This window comes from Labeo rohita, chromosome 15 (genome assembly GCF_022985175.1).
Source record: "Labeo rohita strain BAU-BD-2019 chromosome 15, IGBB_LRoh.1.0, whole genome shotgun sequence".
Lineage (NCBI taxonomy): Eukaryota > Metazoa > Chordata > Actinopteri > Cypriniformes > Cyprinidae > Labeo > Labeo rohita.
The window spans coordinates 27,267,226-27,285,014 of NC_066883.1; the positions used below are offsets into that span (position 1 = coordinate 27,267,226).

Genomic DNA, 17,789 nt, shown 5'->3' on the forward strand with positions numbered 1-17,789 from the left:
TCTTACTCAGGACAGTACTAAATAAAAAATAACACACATTTTGTATGACCTCTCTTATTTTGTTAAAATTATTCACATTTTCACAGATTCAGCAAGGGGTTCCCAAACTTTCGCATGCATTTGTCATGAAATAAACAGAATGACATTAACAAATAGTGAAAACAAATATATTATTTCCCCACAAAGACTATTTATGCTGTTGTACAAGTATGTTTTGTTTCCACTACACAGAGAAAACCAAATAAAGAGATTAAAATGCAAAGGAAAGATTTGAAATTGCATAATGCTGACAAACAAGCAATGATGAGTAGTGAAAATTAATTTAAACCTAGTCCAACATTTGAATAATAAAGCAGGTTTTAAAATGATCCAAATATAGTGGCAAATACAAATCATTATTCATTTAATTTGAGTTCTGGCTGCAATAAAAAAATAAAATATTGAATATTTGAAACATTTGATGCTTTGGTGACCTTTATTCCTAAAGGGAATTATTTTATAATACAAAAATGTGCTATTAGAGATATAACAATAGAGCATCACTAAAAGAAATGAAATACATTTTTGTCACTCCATAAAAGATTTACACAAATATGTAATCTCACATAAACATTACTGTTATATTAGTATAGTCTAGAAAAAGCTTTTATTTTACATAAGGCAGGTCGTCCCGTCATGGCAGCATCATCACATGACCAGCCAAACAGTACTAATTTTATTTAATTAATCTGCCTAATTTTGGACACTTTATAGATAACAATATAATAAACAGATTCAGTTTGACACAACTGTAACAGAAAAAGTTACACCAAAGGAGCCATTAACATCAGAAACTTCTTATCTTCTTGTTTTTGAAACAGGTGAGAATTTTCTGTCTGATCTCTTTAGTTTTAAAACCATACACAAGTGGATTAACAAGAGGAGGAAAGATAAAATTGGAAATAGAAAACACCCTGCGTAGGAAAGCAGGAATGAACTCAGAACGATGTGAAAGAGTAGGAAAAAGAGTATGAAACTCCATCAACAAGAAGACAACCAAATGAGTGCCACATGTCTGCAGTGCCTTATTCTTTGCATCAGACTGCTTATTAGTAACACAAGTGATTAATATATGAATGTATGTAAATGCTACAACAGACAGCGAAAGGACGTGGTAAACAATTAGGCAACTCAACCCAAAGATATTGTTCACCTCTGTGCCGTCACATAAGAGTTTTGTTAATGCTGTCTTATAGCAGACTAGATCTGTCATGTGTGTCTGGCAAATCCTGTAAGGTGTTAGAAGAGAGAAAACTACAATTATGACAATAAAATTAAAAAGCCACATGCCAGTTATGATTTTCACCAGGTTATTGGTAGTCATAATGGCTCCATATCTCAGGGGGCAGCAGATAGCGATATACCTGTCATAGGCCATAGCGGTAAGTATAAGATAAGATGCTCCGCCATTCAGGTGTACGAAAAAGCCTTGAAGCAAACATGCAGGATATGATATTGATCTGTCTTGAGACCACATGCTATACAGCAGCTGAGGAAAAAGGCTTGTAGCACCGATTGTGTCATTGATTGGCAGGTTAAGCAACAGTATGTACATCGGTTTGTGAAGATTTCTGTTCAAGCAAATTGTAATAACAATTGTTAGATTGCAGATTAAGATAAACAAGTATGTTGTTAGTCCAAATATGAATGCAGGATAAATGCTTGTCTCAGGCAGTTCCAAAGAGTGCAGAGTCAGGACCAGTGAGAGGACAGATTCATTTGGATACATGGTGATTGTTCTTACTATTTACGGCCTACACAGTATAGCATAAACAATTTGTTAATGCTATCAGTGTAAATAAAGAGTAATGATTAAAAATGATAATTAAAAATCCTGCCAGAATTTATGGTAAGTTGGTGTCCAACATTGAACAGTTTCATCCTTTCATTTTGCCATAAACAGCTTCATCTTACTGAGGCTTCAACCTGAAAAAAGCAATAAACGTTAAACAACAGCAGGTTATATTTGCCACAATATGATTTTTCCTTATTTTTGTTAGATCCACATCTCATCAGACTAATAAGGCACATATTCCACTGTATAATTTAAATCCTATCCTAATTTATCTCCTATTAGTATTTAGATCACGTTACTCTGTATTCACAAGACAAACTGCCTTAAAAGCAGCACATGTGGTATTTAGTCACCTTAAGTGATCATCCTTCAGCACTACTGAATATCACCTGTAGGCTAATGATTTATACTCATGGAGTTTGGTGAAAAAACTCCTGCTTTGGATTAGTCATGGGAAAAGGTGTTGTTTTGTAGCATGCGCACGGCCCTGCTCGAAGATGTCATAACTACACAATAAGATTTTAAATAACGTCTCTCTCTTCTACATCAGTCAAAATGTACAATATCACATTGTACCTAGGTTTTTGACAAATAAAATGTCAGTTAACCTTTTTGGTTGATGAAGATTTTTAATTTAGATTAAAAAAATAAAAGCTATGCTATGACTTCCTACATTGGGAATTGTGCTGAAATTCCACCCATCCCTGTCTCAATCCAATAGGCCAGGCAAATTATTGTATTCTGTATTGATTTTCCACCCAAGCACCTTCTGAAACTGATTTCAGACACGCTTCTGAGGCAGCGTACTGGTTTAATGATCTACAACAATGGTTTAATGATCTAGTTATCTTTGGTGATAACTAAATGAATATTTCATTATTGTAATACTGATTTCTCACTAGAAATAACATCAAAAGTGTACAAAGTTGAGCAGAAACACACATTTACACACAAACTGACCACCAAACGCAACTTTCAGACGCCATCTTTATTTTTTTGCTCAACCATCACGGAATGGAATGCACAGGATTGCGGGATATCTAAGGCAGGGAAGGATACATCTATGCTGCCTTTAAAAATCAACTAGATGAAGGTATCTCAGGTGGCAGGAAGTGAAGATAACCTTGGATCAGTGATGCCAAGTCCGCGCTTTTCCCGCGGAATTGGGCTACTTTAACATTGTTGCCGCGGGTTGTTTTTCATGTCCACGGATTGAAGCTACAACAATAATGTGATATTTTGCCCCTGGAATACTAATTTTACCAGGGGAACTGTTTTTACCAGTGGACAAACCTCAAAATGCGATTGGGCTAGTTTTGACTAGCAATTCGGATGGGTTTTGTTGTGAAAATCTGGCAGCCCTGCATCGGATTTGAACGTGCTTTGATGTTTTCCTGCCTTGGAATGTGTTATCCGACGGCAGCATAGAGACTTTAAGCAACAGCTTCCAATGGAACGGTTTCCATGACTGGAACTAAGCTGTTACACCGCCATAGCCAAGATCGTAAAAACCATTAAGCAACCGTAAACAAGACGTGCAATGCAGCATTCAGTCGTTTCCCTGGTGAAAAAAACAGCATATGCTGGTAGGTATGTTTTGATACTGGAATGCTGGTTAGGTAGGTTCTGATGCTGGTTTAAGCTGGTCTTTTGCTGGTTTATGCTGGTCCTTAGCTGGTTTATGCTGGTTCTTTGCTGGTTCATGCTGGTCCTTGACCAGCAACATGACCAGCAAAAACCAGCAAAGGGTTATTTAAGTACAAATGGTGGATTATCTTAAGTTTAAAACATATCAAAACAGATTAAATGAAAAACTATGGTAGACTCGTATACTGATGGAATTACAGTGGTATATACTATAAAACGTAACATTTATCTACCTAATCTGTCATGTTGGAAAGACAGCAAACCAGCTGCTCTTCCGTGGTAGACAGTTACAGCAGAACATCAAAAAGTTGCGAGTCGAAGTCGCGAAGTGCAATATGATGTCGTAATGCCATTGCCGTTCCATAAGTGTCTCCATAAGTCCCTACTAGTTTCTAGTTTCAAACACAGATCGTGTGGGGCAATAAAATAACTATATGATAATGTACAATTATTTTATTTAATCTGTTGTGTTACACATTGTAAACAAACTATGTCATGTACACAGCACTTAAATTCTTTACCTGTAGCTTTTTTACTAAATATTAAACAATTTCATCCCTCATTATTAAGATGAAAAAAGAAGTACACCTACAAAATTAATAGTACAAATATGTTTAAAATTAAAATTAAGTACCCTTGCATGAAGACTTGTATCATCAGTGACCTAGAAAAACTGATTCCATAAGGAGGGTCATCCATTCATGGTGGCTGTCATATTGAAATTACATGACCTGCTGAATACTATTCATTTAATTTCAGTAATGTGCCTATTTTTTGACACTTTAAGAAAATGTATCTGTGCAAAAATAATTTTTATAATAGTGTCTGTTAAACAAACTGCCGCTTATATTACAACATGACAAATTGAACAGGTTAATCAAAACGGTGCATTCAAGGCACTTATGTAACATAAAAGTTACATAAAATCAGTTCATGATAATTTAATCTAATTACATCAGAAACTGCGTATCTTCTTGCGATTTAAACAGGTGAAAATTTTCTGTCTGATCTCTTTAGTTTTAAAACCATACACAAGGGGATTCACAAGAGGAGGAAAGATAAAATTGGATATGGAAAACACTCTGCGTAGGAAAGCAGGAACAACCTCAGATCGATGTGAAATAAGAGGAAAAAGAGTGTTCAACTCTAATAACAGGAAGACGACCAAATGAGTACCACATGTCTGAAGTGCTTTTATCTTTGCGTCAGACTGCTTATTAGTAACACAAGTGATTAATATATGAATGTATGTAAATGCCACAACAGACAGTGAAAGGCCATGGTAAAAAATGATGCAACTCAACCCAAAGATATTGTTCACCTCTGTGCCATCACATAAGAGTTTCATTAATGCTGTCTTATAGCAGACTAGATCTGTCATGTGTGTCTGGCAAGTTCTGTAAGGTAATAGAAGAGCGAAAACTACTATTATAAGAGCAAAATTTAAAAACCACATCCCAGTTATGATTTTTACCAAGTTATTGGTAGTCATAATGGCTCCATATCTCAGGGGGCAGCAGATAGCGATATACCTGTCATAGGCCATAGCGGTAAGAATAAGATATGATGCTCCGCCATACAGGTGTGCTAAAAAACCTTGAATAAAACATGCAGGATATGATATTGATCTGTCCTGAGACCATATACTATACAGCAGGTGAGGAAAAAGGATTGTAGCATTCATTGCATCATTGATTGGCAGGTTAAGCAACAGTATGTACATTGGTTTGTGAAGATTTCTGTTCCAGCAAATTGTAAAAATAATTGTTAGATTGCAGAGTAAGATAAACATGTATGTTGTTAATCCAAATATGAATGCAGGATAAACGCTCGCCTCAGGCAGTTCCAGAGAGTGCAAAGTCAGGACCAGTGAGAGGACAGATTCATTTGGATACATGACGCCTACACAAACAAGCTGTTAATGCTATCAAAATAAACAAAGAGTAATTATTAAAAAAAAAAGTGAAAATCTTTTCAGAACTTATGAGAAGTTGGTGTCCAACATTATTCCATTTCATCCTGTCATTTTGGCATATCCAGCATTATCTTACTGAGGCTACAACCTGAAAAAGGAATAAACGTTAAAAAAAAGCAGGTTAGTCTCATTAGATTAATAAGGTACATCTTTCACTCTATATTTTAACCAGTTGTTAGCCCTCATTTGCTGAAAAAAAAAAAATACACAAATGTTGAGATTTGAAATAATTAAGTCTATTCTAATTCTAAATAAATCTATTTGCACATACTGTCATGCATAATGTCACCTTAAGTGATCATCCTTCAGCACTGTTGAATATCACCTGTGGGCTAATGATTTATACTCATGGAGCTGGGCGGTAAAACTCCCATTTGTGTTGGATTAGTCATGGAAACAGATATTGTTTTGTAGCATGCGCACAGCCCTGCACGAAGATGTCATAAGTACACCATATGGTTTAAAAAACATCTGTCTGCTTTGTCGTTCAAAAGTTGATAAAAATACTAAAATATCACATTGTACCTGGGCTGTTAACAAATAAAAAGACAGACAACCCCCTATGCACAGTTAATGGGAATGAGTAAAAGTGTGTGCAGTACAATCCCAAATAACGTTATTACATACTACTATTATTAATATAAATATTTATTGAATAATAATATTTAATAAATAACAACAGCCACCATAAAGTTGCTAGGCAAATCATTTAAAGTACAAGGGCAGTGCTCTGATATACAGCATTAATGTTACATAAAATGTAACGTGATTAGATTTTACTTCAGCCAAAACTATTCGCTCTGGAAAAAGTAATAGATTAATGAGACCAAGGGCTGCCCCTTAGACTTATCCAAAACAAATTATATCTCATGTTTAACCACTATAGAGACATCAGAGTCAGCAGCAGGTTCATGAGCACAAATTTTCAAACAAACATCTTAATTAACAAACCGCATAAATGAAGTTTAAACAAGTACATTCTCACTTAAAAAACAGTATTATTTTTAATATTATACTGTATTTGGGCATCCAACATGACACTCCCTGCGAAAAATACAGCAAGCGGAGTGATACAAACGATCAAACAGTTGGAGTTTTGTTATCACTAGAATATCACACTCTTCTCAGCAAATCAGATTTGAAGAACAAATACAAAAAAATACAATACAACCCATTATAATCAGTGATGCTGTCCGGTGCACTATTGAAATTAAAATGTCACGATATTTCCACTATAACCAGTAGCTGGCTGCAGAGGATCACTTATGGGCTCTTTTTCACCCTGTAATATAGTTCTTTTCACATGCTTTGCTTTTGGATTTATATTTAGACATTATAAAAATCAGTATTATAGCATTTAAAAATCACTTTTTTTTTGTCAAAGTTAAGCATTGTTTTGCACTGAAGAATGAGCTGCAAGGGTTTTAAAAACTCATAGGATCTACTTGAATCACACAAATGGTCTATTTTGAATTCAGAACTGTTTATTGAAACAAGTACAAATGATCTGCAATGGTTGATTTGTCGCATCCAGTGTGGACAGACTCAAGCTGTTGTGTAGAGAAACAAATTTAGTTATTAGGGTGGGTCAATAAAATAACTATTATGATTATATACAGTTCTTTAATTGAATCTGTTAAGTTTAACATTGTAAACCACCAATGTCATGTCCACTGCATTGCAATTCTTTTCCTGTAGCTCTTTTGCTATCAAACAACTGCATATTCTTTATGATTAAGTTAAATGTTCAGAAACTAGAAAAATTGTTTCTGTAAGGAGGGTTATCCCTTTATATGGCTATCATGTTGAGATCACATGACCAGCTGAATACTTTTTAATTTCTGTAATCTGCCTAATTTTAGACACATTCAGAAAATGTCTGTGCAAAGAAAATTTCTACAAGGGTGTCTGTCAAACAAACTGACCCATTCTAGATTACAATATGATTAAAAACATGTTAAGCTTCATGGCAAATGACCAACTGGCACTTGTGGCACAGAAAATATATGTTCTCAGTTCATGACAATTTTACACAAAGATGTGATTACATCAGAAACTGCTTACCTTCTTGTTCTTGAAACAGATACAAATTTTCTGTCTAATCTCTTTTGTTTTAAAACCATACACAAGTGGATTTACAAGAGGAGGAAAGATAAAATTGAATATGGAAAAAACTTTGCGTAGGAAACCGGAAGCAAACTCAGATCGATGTGCAAGCAAAGGAAAAAGAGTGGTAACCTCTAACAACAGAAAAACGACCAAATGAGTACCACATGTCTGAAGTGCCTTAATCTTTGCAGTCTGATTATTATTAGTATTACTTATTAGCTTATTAGTAACACAAGTGATTAATATATGAATATTATGTAAATACCACAACAGAAAGTGAAAAGCTGTGGTAAAATGCTATACAACACAACCCAAAGATATTGTTCACTTCTTTGCCGTCACAGAAGAGTTTCATTAATGTAGGCTAATAGCAGAAAGGTCTGCCATGTGTGTCTGGCAAGAGAAGAAGGAACATTGCAATTATAAGAGCAAAATTTAAAAGCCACATCCCAGTTATGATTTTCACCAACTTATTGGTAGTCATAATGGCTCCATATCTCAGCAGGCAGCAGATAGCGATGTAGCTGTCATAGGCCAAAACTTAAGTGATTATTCTTCACCACCGCTAAATGTCACATGTAGGCTAATGATTTATACTCATGGAGTGGGGTGGAAAAACCCCCGTATGCATTGGGTTAGTCATGAGTACAGGTGCTGTTACGTAATGTGTAAATTACATTCATATTATATGAGAGGCCTGCTGGTGGATAGCATAACATACAGTATTTGGGTTGATTTTTTTTTTTTTTTTATTTTCCAATATCAGGGCTCCCCCATTGCTGTTGATGGATTACAAAAGCAGAGCACATCCTGATCTTAGATTCTGCCAAAAATAGTCTATAGTAATTTATTTTGTCAAAGCTGTCTGTCAAAACGTAAATGATTACAGAAATGTGAACTAATTATATTTTGATATAACATTTGGCCTGTGATAAATGATGTAATCTGGATAATATTATTCGCCTAATGGGTGTGAGTGGGGATGGTTGACACAATGGTTTTAGAGTTGGTTGCATGGCACATAATAAATAATTCACTGACAGTTCAGTTGAACTGAACATTTATTACTCAGTCAAGGACTGGTGATTTAAGTGCATTTCACAGATTAATAAACAGGCCAAGAAGGACTTTCTTTTTCTCCTTATATTTAAACTGTCATCAACAACTTGTATCTAAAACACTTGTGGAAGATACATATGTAATATATATTTCATCATATGTGTCACATATATATACAGCAAATAACCATTTGAATATATTGCATGATCAAATTATCATTTTAATGTTATTGAATGACATTTGATGTAATTTCTTACATAAGCATCAGTGTACGTTTTATTGCAGACTGTGTATCTTACTCTTAAAACAGCTGACAATTTTCTGTCTAATTTCCTTCGTTTTAAACCCATAAATAAGTGGATTCACAATGGGAGGAAACACAAGAGCAGATATAGAAAACACCCTGCGTAGGTGAGCTGGAGCATTTTCAGAACGATGTGCAATAAGAGGGAAAAAAGTGTTGAACTCCAAGAACAGGAAGACCACTAAATGAGTGCCACATGTCTGAAGTGCCTTAATCTTTGCATCAGACTGCTTATTGGTAACACAAGTGATTAATATATGAATGTATGTAAATGCCACAACAGAAAGGGAAATACAGTGATATAAACATAAAATAAACAAACCATAGATATTGTTCACTGTTGTATCTTCGCACATTATTTTCATTAAAGATGGGTTATAGCAGACAAGCTCTGCCATGTATTTCTGGCAAATCTTGTATGGCATTAGAAGACAGAAAAGTACAATTATAATAATAAAATGAATGAGCCACATCATAGTTATGATTCTCACTAAGTTACTGGTAGTCATAATTGCTCCATATCTCAGTGGGAAGCAGATAGCGATATACCTGTCAAAGGCCATAGCGGTAAGAATTACATGAGATGCACCACCATACATATGTATAAAAAAGCCCTGAAGCATACATGCAGGATATGATATTGATCTGTCCTGAGACAATATGCTATACAGCAGCTGAGGAAAAAGGCTTGAAGCACCCATTGCGTCATTGATAGGCAGGTTAAGCAACAGTATGTACATTGGTTTATGAAGATTCCTGTTTTCACAAATGGTGACAACAATCGTGAGATTGCAGAGTAAGATAGTAGAGTATGTTGCCATTCCAAATATGAACGCAGGATAAATGCTTGCCTGAGGCAGTTCCAAAGAGTGCAAAGTCAGGATCACTGAGAGGATAGATCCATTTAGATACATGCTGAATACTCTTATAACCTTAAAAGCTAATAATGCTTGTTTATATAATTAAATCTCAGAACTTTTGAAGTTTTGTTGCTTTCCAAAAAGGACATTCAACAGTCATCCTTTTATTCTGACATACTTGTATCCAAAATCATTGTTCTTACAACCTAGGGGAAAACAGCAATAATTCTATCAAAATTATTTGATAAATCCTAATCAAAAACAAACAAATAAGCAAACAAGCAAAAAAGCAATTGCATAACAAAATATACAACACACACGTTGAAGCATATTAGCAGATTAATAATCTAAATTACTTTAAAGTAGTTACATTTTAATAATTAATATTTAGATTTGCATCCATTTTAATGTCCCATTACTATTACTTGTTCACATGAATTGCTAATCTCATATGGCTAAGACAAAAGCTCTAAATGTAATATTTAGCCACCTTAAGTGATCATCCTTCTCCACAGCTAAATGTTGTTATCATCTGTGATCATCTGATTTATACCAATGGACCACGCTGGGCTGAAAACTCTTTGTTTACTTTGGGTTAACCATGGAAATGGGTGGTGTTATGTGGCATATTACATTAAAATCTTGAATGTAACAAATGAGACTCTAGAATGATATTCACATGGGAAATTATACTTCTGAGTTGCCTTGAGACTCTTCATGTTACCACAGTCCCCTCTGAAAATACCAGTTTAGACCAGAAATGCGCTGATCATGTGCTATAGCATTCTGGTTAGATATTAGCTTTGTTACTTGGTTACGAGAGATATCATGAGGCCACATTTGAACTGCAAATTATACTGCCATTATGATTTAAATGGTGAAGTAAGGGCAATTAACATTCCATATACAGCAAAATCAGACTGCTTTCAAGGAACATTTCAAAGAAAAATTCAAATTGGCTTAAAATATACTAGTAAATGAGTGCCGTCAGAATGAGAGCTCAAACAGCTGATAAAACAGCTGATATTGCTTTCTCCATTAAAAAGGTCATCCCATCTGAATTTACAATCCTCTCCACACATAAATACTAGTGCTGTCAGTTTAACGCATTAACTGAATTAATTAGTTCTGAAAAAATAACGCGATTAAAATATTTTAACGCAGATAATATACTGGCCCCACCCCAGACCTGGAAACAATAACTGTAAGGAAAAAAACTCTTAATAAGTTTTATTATGTCATCTTCAAACAAGCATGTTCAGACACTATTTATCTTACTCCTGAAACAGGTGAGAATTTTCTGTCTGATCTCTTTAGTTTTAAAACCATAAACAAGTGGATTTACAAGGGGAGGAAACACAAAAACCGTTATAGAAAACATCCTGCGTATGTAAGCTGGAACACTTTCAGATCGATGTGCAACTGGAGGAAAAAGAGTGTTGAACTTCAAGAAAAGAAAGATGACCAGATATTGATCTGTCCTGAGACCATATACTATACAGCAGCTGAGGAAAAAAGCATGTGGCACCCATTGCATCATTGACAGGCAGGTTAAGCAACAGTATGTACATGTTTGTGAAGATTTCTGTTCAAGCAAATTGTAATAATAATTGTTAGATTGCAGAGTAAGATGAGCGAATATGTTATTAATCCAAATATGAATGCAGGATAAATGCTCGCCTCAGGCAGTTTCAAAGAGTGCAAAGTCAGGACCAGTGAGAGGACAGATTCATTTGGATACATGTTGCTTACAGAAGCACATAAACAGTAATCTAAAGTTTGATTGTCATTCAGTCATTTTGGCATATGCAGCATAATCTTTCTTACAACCTAAAAAACAGACAACAACAGATAAAATAAAACGTCATTAAAGAAAATGAAAAGCAGAATTTCCTTGTAAAATTTACATGGCAGCAGATTAATAAGGCACATTACTCTATAAGTTAAATGATAATGTTTAGTTCTCATTAAGCCCATAAGCGGTTGTTGAGATTTGTATTAATGTGGCCTAACAAACTCTTAAAAGCTGCACACGTAGTATTTAGTCACCTTAAGTGATTATTCTTCACCACTGCTAAATGTCACGTGTAGGCTAATGATTTATACTCATGGAGTTGGGTGGAAAAGCCCCCGCTTGCATTGGGTTAGTCATAGGTACAGGTGCTGTTACGTAACATGTGCAAATTACAGTTTTAAAGTTTTAAAGTTGGTTGCATGGGACATACAAAAATAATTCACTGACAGTTCAGTTGAACTGAACATTTATTACTCAGTTAAGGACTGGTAATTTAAGTGCATTTCAAAGATTAATAAACAGGCCAAGAAGGACTTTTTTTCTCCTTGTATTTAAACTGTTATCAACAACTTGTATCTAAAGCACTTGTGAAAGATACATATGTAATTTATATTTCATCATATGTGTCACATACATATACAGCAAATAACCATTTGAATATATTGCATGATCAAATTATCATTTTAATATGTTATTGAATGACATTTGATGTAATTTCTTACATAAGCATCAGTGTACGTTTTATTGCACACTGTGTATCTTACTCTTAAAACAACTGACAATTTTCTGTCTAATTTCCTTCGTTTTAAACCCATAAATAAGTGGATTCACAATGGGAGGAAACACAAGAACAGATACAGAAAACACCCTGCGTAGGTGAGCTGGAGCATTTTCAGAACGATGTGCGATAAGAGGGAAAAAAGTGTTGAATTCCAAGAACAGGAAGACCACTAAATGAGTGCCACATGTCTGAAGTGCCTTAATCTTTGCATCAGACTGCTTATTGGTAACACAAGTGATTAATATATGAATGTATGTAAATGCCACAACAGAAAGTGAAATAGAGTGGTATAAAGATAAAATAAACAAACCATAGATATTGTTCACTCTTGTATCTTCGCACATGATTTTCATTAAAGATGGGTTATAGCAGACAAGCTCTGCCATGTATTTCTGGCAAATCTTGTATGGCATTAGAAGACAGAAAAGTACAAATATAATAATAAAATGAATGAGCCACATCATAGTTATGATTCTCACTAAGTTACTGGTAGTCATAATTGCTCCATATCTCAGTGGGAAGCAGATAGCGATATATCTGTCAAAGGCCATAGCGGTAAGAATTACATGAGATGCACCACCATATATATGTATAAAAAAGCCTTGAAGCAAACATGCAGGATATGATATTGATCTGTCCTGAGACAATATGCTATACAGCAGCTGAGGAAAAAGGCTTGTTGCACCCATTGCGTCATTGATAGGCAGGTTAAGCAACAGTATGTACATTGGTTTATGAAGATTCCTGTTTTCACAAATGGTGACAACAATCGTGAAATTGCAGAGTAAGATAGTAAAGTATGTTGCTATTCCAAATATGAACGCAGGGTAAATGCTTGCCTGAGGCAGTTCCAAAGAGTGCAAAGTCAGGATCACTGAGAGGACAGATTCATTTGGGTACATGCTGAATGCTCTTATAACCCTGAAAGCTAATAACGCTTGTTTACATCATTAAATCTCAATAAAACCTTTGAAGCTTTGTTGCTTTCCAAAAAGGACATTCATCAATCATCCTTTTATTCTGACATATCCTGAATCATTGTTCTTACAACCTTGGGGAAAAAGCAATAATTCTATCAACACCATGTTAAATCCTCCATAAACTCTTCAAAAACAAACAAATAAGCAAACAAGAAAAAAGCAACTGCAGAATATACAAGACATGCGTTGTAGCATGTTAGCAGATTAATGATCTAAATTACTTTAAAGTAGTTAAATTTTAATAATCAATATTTAGATTTGCATCCATTTTAATATCCCATTACTGTAACTTGTTCACATTAATTCCTAAAGACAAAAGCTCTAAATGTAATATTTAGCCACCTTAAGTGATCATCCTTCTCCACAGCTGAATGTTGTTATCATCTGTGATCATCTGATTTATACTAATGGACCACACTGGGCTGAAAACTCTTTGTTTACTTTGGGTTAACCATGGAAATGGGTGGTGTTATGTTGCATTTGCACATTACATTCAAATCTTGAACTTAACAAATGAGACTCTAGAATGATATTCACATGGGAAATTATACTTCTGAGTTGCCTTGAGACTCTTCATGTTACCACAGGCCCCACTGAAAATACCAGTTTAGACCAGAAATGCACTGATCATGTGCTGTATTCTGGTTAGATATTAGCTTTGTTACTTGATTAGGAGAGATATCATGAGTTGGGCCACATTTGAACTGCAAATTATACTGCCATTATGATTTAAATGGTGAAGTTAAAGCAATTAACATTCCATATACAGCAAATTCAGACTGTTTTCAAGGAACATTTCAAAGAAAAATTCAAATTGGCTTAAAATATACTAGTAAATGGGTGCCGTCAGAATGAGTAGATCCTCTGCAGCGAATGGGTGTCATCAGAATGAGAGCTCAAACAGCTGATAAAATCCCATCTGAATCAGGAGAGAAATATGCACAGATCAAGCAAAAACAGGCCAGAACAGTTCTACACAAATATGTCATTGATTTCGATATGAGAGGACAACAGGGGATAGCCATTTTTGTTTGGATTATAGTATTTTGGTTTGAAATTGAAGTTTTTCACTTCAAAAGCCATTAATTGTTGTCATGTGGATTATTGTGATGTTTTTATAAGCTGTTTGGACTCTCATTCTGACGGCACCCATTCACTGCAGATTCTATTTTTTTGAATGAACTATTCCTTTAATATTAAATGTAAAATTTCAAAGAGTATGTTTACTTTTACAGTGTTTACAGTTGATTACTGGTTTTGAGAATTATACACTTCGCTTTGCTCAGAGATCTTGTTGATCGAGCTCTAGCTCTCAGACAAGTAAATGCTTAGATAGAACTCATATATGTGCAAGAGGATGTAAAGAAATCCCATGTATGGACACTCTATGGATTTATTTATTTAAATGACTAGCCAGATCTCAATTTACAAATCTCTCCACACATAAATACTAGTGCTGTCAGTTTAACGCGTTAACTTAATTAATCAGTTATAAAAAAAATAGTGCTATTACAATATTTTAACGCAGTTAACACACTGTCCCCGTCCTCAGACCTGGAAACAATAACTGTGAGGAAAAAGCTCTTAATAAGTTTTATTATGTCATCTTCAAACAAGCATGTTCAGACACTATGTATCTTACTCCTGAAACAGGTGAGAATTTTCTGTCTGATCTCTTTAGTTTTAAAACCATAAACAAGTGGATTTACAAGGGGAGGAAACACAAAAACCGTTATGGAAAACATCCTGCGAATGTAAGCATATTTTCATAAGCATAATTTTAAACCATTGAATCATTTTGTTTTTATAAATACATATTTTAATTTATTACTTTCTTAGATGTATTACTTTCCAGTTTAAAGTTTAAATAAATAAACATTGCTATCAAAAAGCACATATTTACAATAATTATTATTATTATTTTTACATTTATTCTAAATGAATAACTATGTGAATGCAGTAACAAATGATCCGACTTGCATATTTTATTTGTAAATGATGTTCAACTAGTAAACTGGTAGTCAACACACTTTCAAATCATCAGTCATCAAAACTCTGCAAAGAAACACTTCTTAAAGGGGTCATCGGATGCCCATTTTACACAAGTTGATATGATTCTTTAGGGTCTTAATGAAAAGTCTACAACATTCTTTGGTTAAAATTTCTTGATGGTAGTGTAAAAACACCTTTTTTACCTCACCAAAAACAGCTCTGCAAAAATCAACCTATTCTGGTCGATATTGCTTTAAATGTTAATGAGCTCTGCTCAACCCCCTCTCTTCACTCTGTGGAGTGAAGTGCCTGTTTACTTTAGCTGCATTTAGCCACGTTTAGCCGTTAAATTTGCTAACTAGCTAGTTATTAGGAAAGGCGATTGCAAAGATTCATAAAAAACTCTTATACTCACTTCTGCTGTAAGTGAAGCTGGATCACGAATGATGTTACTGACTACAGATCAGGAAAACTTAAAGTACAGTAATTTAAAACAATAACTCTTATCTGTGAAAGAGGAAGAAAGTATTAATAACAAGAATATTAAATATTTTGTCATTTTTACCCATTAATTCATAGTTAATTAATAGTTTTCATACAATGCCTGTTTACATTATAAATAGGATTTTTTTTTAAAAATTAAGATAAATAATTTAAATCTTAGTTGTTTTGAAGTTTTGTTGCTTTCTAAAATGGACGTATATCATCCTTTCATTCTGACATATCCAGCTAAAGTATTTTATTTGTTTTGAATCATTTTTATCAACAGCAGGTTAGATTCTTTATAAAAAAAGAAAGAAAAAGGAAGCCACTACATAACAGAATGTACAAAAAATACATTGTAGCATGTCAGCAGATTAATGATCCACATTTGTTTACTAATTTTAATAATTAATGCTAATAAAAAACATTTGTCAGCTAAAGTTTTGTGAGCTTTCAAATAGTATTTCATTTTTTGCTACTGACAATAGATGAATAAAAAATGAATGTATAATAATTAAAAACAATAACTGTGAGGAAAAAAATCTCAAAATGTTTTATTATGTCATCTTCAAACAAGCATGTTCAGACACTATTTATCTTACTCCTGAAACAGGTGAGAATTTTCTGTCTGATCTCTTTAGTTTTAAAACCATAAACAAGTGGATTTACAAGGGGAGGAAACACAAAAACTGTTATGGAAAACATCCTGCGTATGTAAGCTGGAACACTTTCAGATCGATGTGCAACTAGAGGAAAAAGAGTGTTGAACTCCAAGAAAAGAAAGATGACCAAATGAGTGCCACATGTCTGAAGTGCCTTATTCTTTGCATCAGACTGCTTATTAGTAATACAGGTGATTAATATATGAATATATGTAAATACCACAACAGAAAATGCAAGGATGTGATACAAAACCAGCGTAAACAATCCATAGATATTGTTCACTCTTGTGTCGTCACACATGAGTTTCATTATCGATGGATTATAGCAGATGAGATCTGTCATGTGTGTCTGGCAAATTTTGTAATTCAGAAAAAGAGAGAAAAGAACAAATTTGACAGTAAAATTAAAAAGCCACATCCCAGTTATGATTTTCACCAAGTTATTGGTATTCATAATGGCTCCATATCTCAGTGGGAAGCAGATAGCGATATACCTGTCAAAGGCCATAGCAGTAAGAATAACATACGATGCACCACCATATACATGTACTATAAAGCCTTGAAGCATACATGCAGGGTAGGATATTGATGTGTCCTGAGACCATATACTATACAGCAGCTGAGAAAAAAGGATTGTTGCACCCATTGCATCATTGATAGGCATGTTAAGCAACAGTATGTACATTGGTTTGTGAAGATTCCTGTTCAAGCAAATAGTGACAACAATTGTAACATTGCAGAGTAAGATAAACAAGTATGTTGCTAATCCAAATACAAATGCAGGATAAATGCTCGTCTCAGGCAGTTCCAAAGAGTGCAAAGTCAGGACCAGTGAGAGGACAGATCCATTTGGATACATGGCGAATGTTGCTTATTGATGGCCTGTTTAAAAAAATGTAAACTAAGTTGAATATCGGGTAATTTACATTTTCAGTATATATAAACCAATGAAGCATTTAGATTAAATCTAAATCTCACCTAACCGTTGAATCTATGTTGCTGTCCAAACTTGAGCTGTCATTTTTAATTTTTCCTTGTTGCATCTTATATATCCTTGAAAACTCATCAGTACTTTTACCTACAGCACATTTGATTCTCCACAACATATTCAGTAAGACAAAATGATGGCAGGACATTCACATATCAGAAGCTAAAGGTGGCAGCTTATCTTACTTCAGTGTTGTTGGAAAGCGCTTTGTTGTTGTCATCTTATTTATACTTGTGTGTTTACTGTGGGAATGGATGATGGCATTTAGCATGCGCACATTAGATTCTAATCAAGTGACATGCGCTACAGATCAATATTTT

The 17,789-nt window shown here is 34.3% G+C and overlaps 5 protein-coding genes and 1 pseudogene across 5 annotated transcripts; all 6 read right to left on the reverse strand.

The window, feature by feature from the left end:
• Positions 1 to 826: 826 nt before the first annotated feature.
• Positions 827 to 1,768, reverse strand: LOC127176927 (olfactory receptor 52J3-like). The gene has a single exon (XM_051128776.1). The coding sequence runs from the start codon at positions 1,766 to 1,768 to the stop codon at positions 827 to 829; it is 942 nt and encodes a 313-aa protein (XP_050984733.1).
• Positions 1,769 to 4,436: 2,668 nt separating this feature from the next.
• LOC127176928 (olfactory receptor 52J3-like) lies at positions 4,437 to 5,378 on the reverse strand. Its single transcript, XM_051128777.1, has one exon. It carries the CDS (start codon positions 5,376 to 5,378, stop codon positions 4,437 to 4,439), a length of 942 nt encoding a protein of 313 aa, XP_050984734.1.
• A 2,127-nt stretch (positions 5,379 to 7,505) lies between these two features.
• On the reverse strand, positions 7,506 to 8,208 carry LOC127176929 (olfactory receptor 52E2-like; annotated as a pseudogene).
• Positions 8,209 to 8,900: 692 nt separating this feature from the next.
• Positions 8,901 to 9,842, reverse strand: LOC127176930 (olfactory receptor 52B2-like). The gene has a single exon (XM_051128779.1). It carries the CDS (start codon positions 9,840 to 9,842, stop codon positions 8,901 to 8,903), a length of 942 nt encoding a protein of 313 aa, XP_050984736.1.
• Positions 9,843 to 12,324: 2,482 nt separating this feature from the next.
• Positions 12,325 to 13,266, reverse strand: LOC127176931 (olfactory receptor 52J3-like). The gene has a single exon (XM_051128780.1). The coding sequence runs from the start codon at positions 13,264 to 13,266 to the stop codon at positions 12,325 to 12,327; it is 942 nt and encodes a 313-aa protein (XP_050984737.1).
• Positions 13,267 to 16,401: 3,135 nt separating this feature from the next.
• LOC127177775 (olfactory receptor 52J3-like) lies at positions 16,402 to 17,340 on the reverse strand. Its single transcript, XM_051130285.1, has one exon. It carries the CDS (start codon positions 17,338 to 17,340, stop codon positions 16,402 to 16,404), a length of 939 nt encoding a protein of 312 aa, XP_050986242.1.
• Between the last annotated feature and the right edge of the window lie 449 nt (positions 17,341 to 17,789).